The sequence below is a fragment of the Berghia stephanieae genome, chromosome 10, assembly GCF_034508935.2.
Source record: "Berghia stephanieae isolate SIO BIC M18660-M18661 chromosome 10, UCSD_Bste_1.3, whole genome shotgun sequence".
NCBI lineage: Eukaryota > Metazoa > Mollusca > Gastropoda > Nudibranchia > Aeolidiidae > Berghia > Berghia stephanieae.
In genome coordinates this window covers 35,954,381-35,956,880 of record NC_088369.1, presented here as the reverse complement: position 1 = coordinate 35,956,880, position 2,500 = coordinate 35,954,381, and the positions used below count along the sequence as shown (strand labels likewise).

The 2,500-nt window shown below is 37.0% G+C and overlaps 1 protein-coding gene across 1 annotated transcript in view; it reads left to right on the top strand.

Moving 5' to 3' along the window:
* LOC144981059 (uncharacterized) overlaps positions 1 to 2,500 on the top strand; it is a 242,817-nt gene that overhangs the window by 239,511 nt on the left and 806 nt on the right. Inside the window, exon 3 of the mRNA XM_078929154.1 lies at positions 2,412 to 2,483. Coding sequence (XP_078785280.1) covers positions 2,412 to 2,483 — 72 coding nt within the window. The remainder of the gene's footprint in view (positions 1 to 2,411; positions 2,484 to 2,500) is intronic.

Sequence of the window (2,500 nt, the reverse complement as noted above, 5' to 3'; positions counted from 1 at the left end):
ATATATTTCTCTTTGCATCTTTCTGTCTTTAAGAAAATTAATGAACGTTCCTTACTTCATCCTCAAGGAGAAATTTTCTTCAGAGTCTTATCAATGGAAGACTGGAATAACAAATAAAAAATATGTAGAGCAATATCCACTAAACGTGCTTAAATCCCTTTACAAGAGATCCATAATAGCCTATACAAATTCTTAACATGTAAGACAAAACGTGATGCCAATTAGGCGATATAACATTTTTTTTCGACGCATACCACACTGTTAAAGGCCAGGTACTCCTTTCCCACCTGAGTATGATGAGAGAATGTGAATAAAGAACATTTTCCAAAGACTCAACTATGCATCGCTCAGTGCGGGACTCGAACCCAGGACCTTCCGATCCCAAGGCTAGTGTCATATCACAAGACCAAATAGCTGCATCAGGCGAAAGCCGCAGTGCAGGGCCGCAAGGTGAACAAGGGTCATATTCCTTGCTTCAGGCTGTATAGGGCGAGTGGGCGGGGGTGGGGGGGGGGGGGGGGGGGGGTCGAACTCGGTACTATCGACCACGCTGGCCCCTTTATATGTAAATTAAATCATCAATATTCATGAATCAGCACAATAATAAATTCAATTTTATTCAACAATACTTCCATACTGTGACAAAATGCTTCTTTTGTTATTTTGGCAGGAAACATTTCATTTCAAATACCAACCATCAATGATTAACCAATTAACTCTCTCTCTCTCTCTCTCTCTCTCTCTCTCTCTCTCTCTCTCTCTCTCTCTCTCTCTCTCTCTCCCTCTCTCTCTCTGTCTATCTTTCTATCTTTCTATCTATCTCTCTTTCTTTTTTTCTTTCTCTCTCTCTCCTCTCTCTCTCTCTCTCTCTCTCTCTCCCTCTCTCTCTGTCTATCTTTCTATCTTTCTATCTATCTCTCTTTCTTTTTTTCTTTCTCTCTCTCTCTCTCTCTCTCTCTCTCTCTCTATATATATATATATATATATATATATATATATATAAAGACTAATAAATAAATAAATTCCTTTTATTCATCCCTATGGGGACATTTTTTTAGTATCTATTCTAAGGGAAGACTGCAGCGCCGCAAAGTATGCTAAGGCTTAGATGAATTGCTCAAGGCCACACGAGAAATCGAACTCGGTACTTTTCGGGTACGAACCAAAGACCATACCGCTGTTTTATATTATGTAGATTTGCCAGTAATTCTGTGCTCGCCAGTAAAAGTTTAACAGGGGCTGAACGAAACAATTTTGATCTCCCGCTATTTTATTTTTTCAAGAAATGATTCATGAATACAGGAAATTATTAACAATTATTTGTCAGTGCATGACATAATCAGTCGTAAGGTGAAAATTTTGGATTTGCATTTTATTTTTTTATTTTTTGCATTTTCTGAAGGAAAATGCTCACCAGAGCATTTTAATCTTTATTTGAAGTAAACCGGGTGATTTTTCATGAAGTTATGGTCAGATGTATGGGAAAGGTATCCAGCAACTTTTCTCAAATTTCATACTTTTTCAACTTGACTAGCTGAAAAAGAATATTTATAAGTGAAATTAAGCATTGCTATTTCCTGAAGATGTACAAAAAGGTTTGATTTAATCATTTATGACAAGAATTCATTTTTGATAAAAACTGACCTTCTAACTAAACTTGGCAATATCTCAGTTCAAACTTTTCACTATCCGACTGGTTATGCCATTCACTGTAACATATTATTTAGATTTGCCAGTAATTCTGCGCTCGCCGGCAAAGTTTAACATGGGCTGTACGGAACAATATTGATCCCCGCTATTCTATTTTTTTAAAGAAAAGATTAATGAATTCAGGAAATTATTAACAATCAACCAGTAGATTTTTGACCAATCAAAACCTCAAATGTGTGTCACACCTTCACACGTGCTCGGACAAACATAGTTGGTTGTTCATAAACAATAACGTGAATGAAATCGGCCTCTTCTGATTATTTTTGTTTGTTTTTATACCTCAAAATGGGTGACTAGTTATCACACGATTTTCTTGACAATATTATCATAAACTTTAAAGTAACACATGGTGTTGGCTCCATTGATCAAGCGGTAGAACAGTGTGTATTTTACTTAGACACATACCATCGATTGTAAAACCTGTGTAGTTTGCTATGTTAACCAATCACTACTATTGTTTACAGTATGACGACTGTCCGAGAGGCGTGGTTATCTATGTGTCTATAGATAGTATGCTCACAACATTGCCATCCGGAAGTATAACGGACCAACACACAAAACGATGTTTAATCTTGGTCGTTTATAGTCTGGTTAATACAGTTTAGTGAGAGTTACTCATAAACGGGATGGCAAAAAACAATAACAAAGACACGAGTGACGTCATCTTCATTCTATCAATTATCTTTTTTTCCTATTTTCAGTGGATCCCGATGACCAGCGAGATATTACTGGCAGGAGACAGGTCAGCCATTCAGCAGGTCACAGTGTAAAAGGTCTGTAGCCCTTCTTG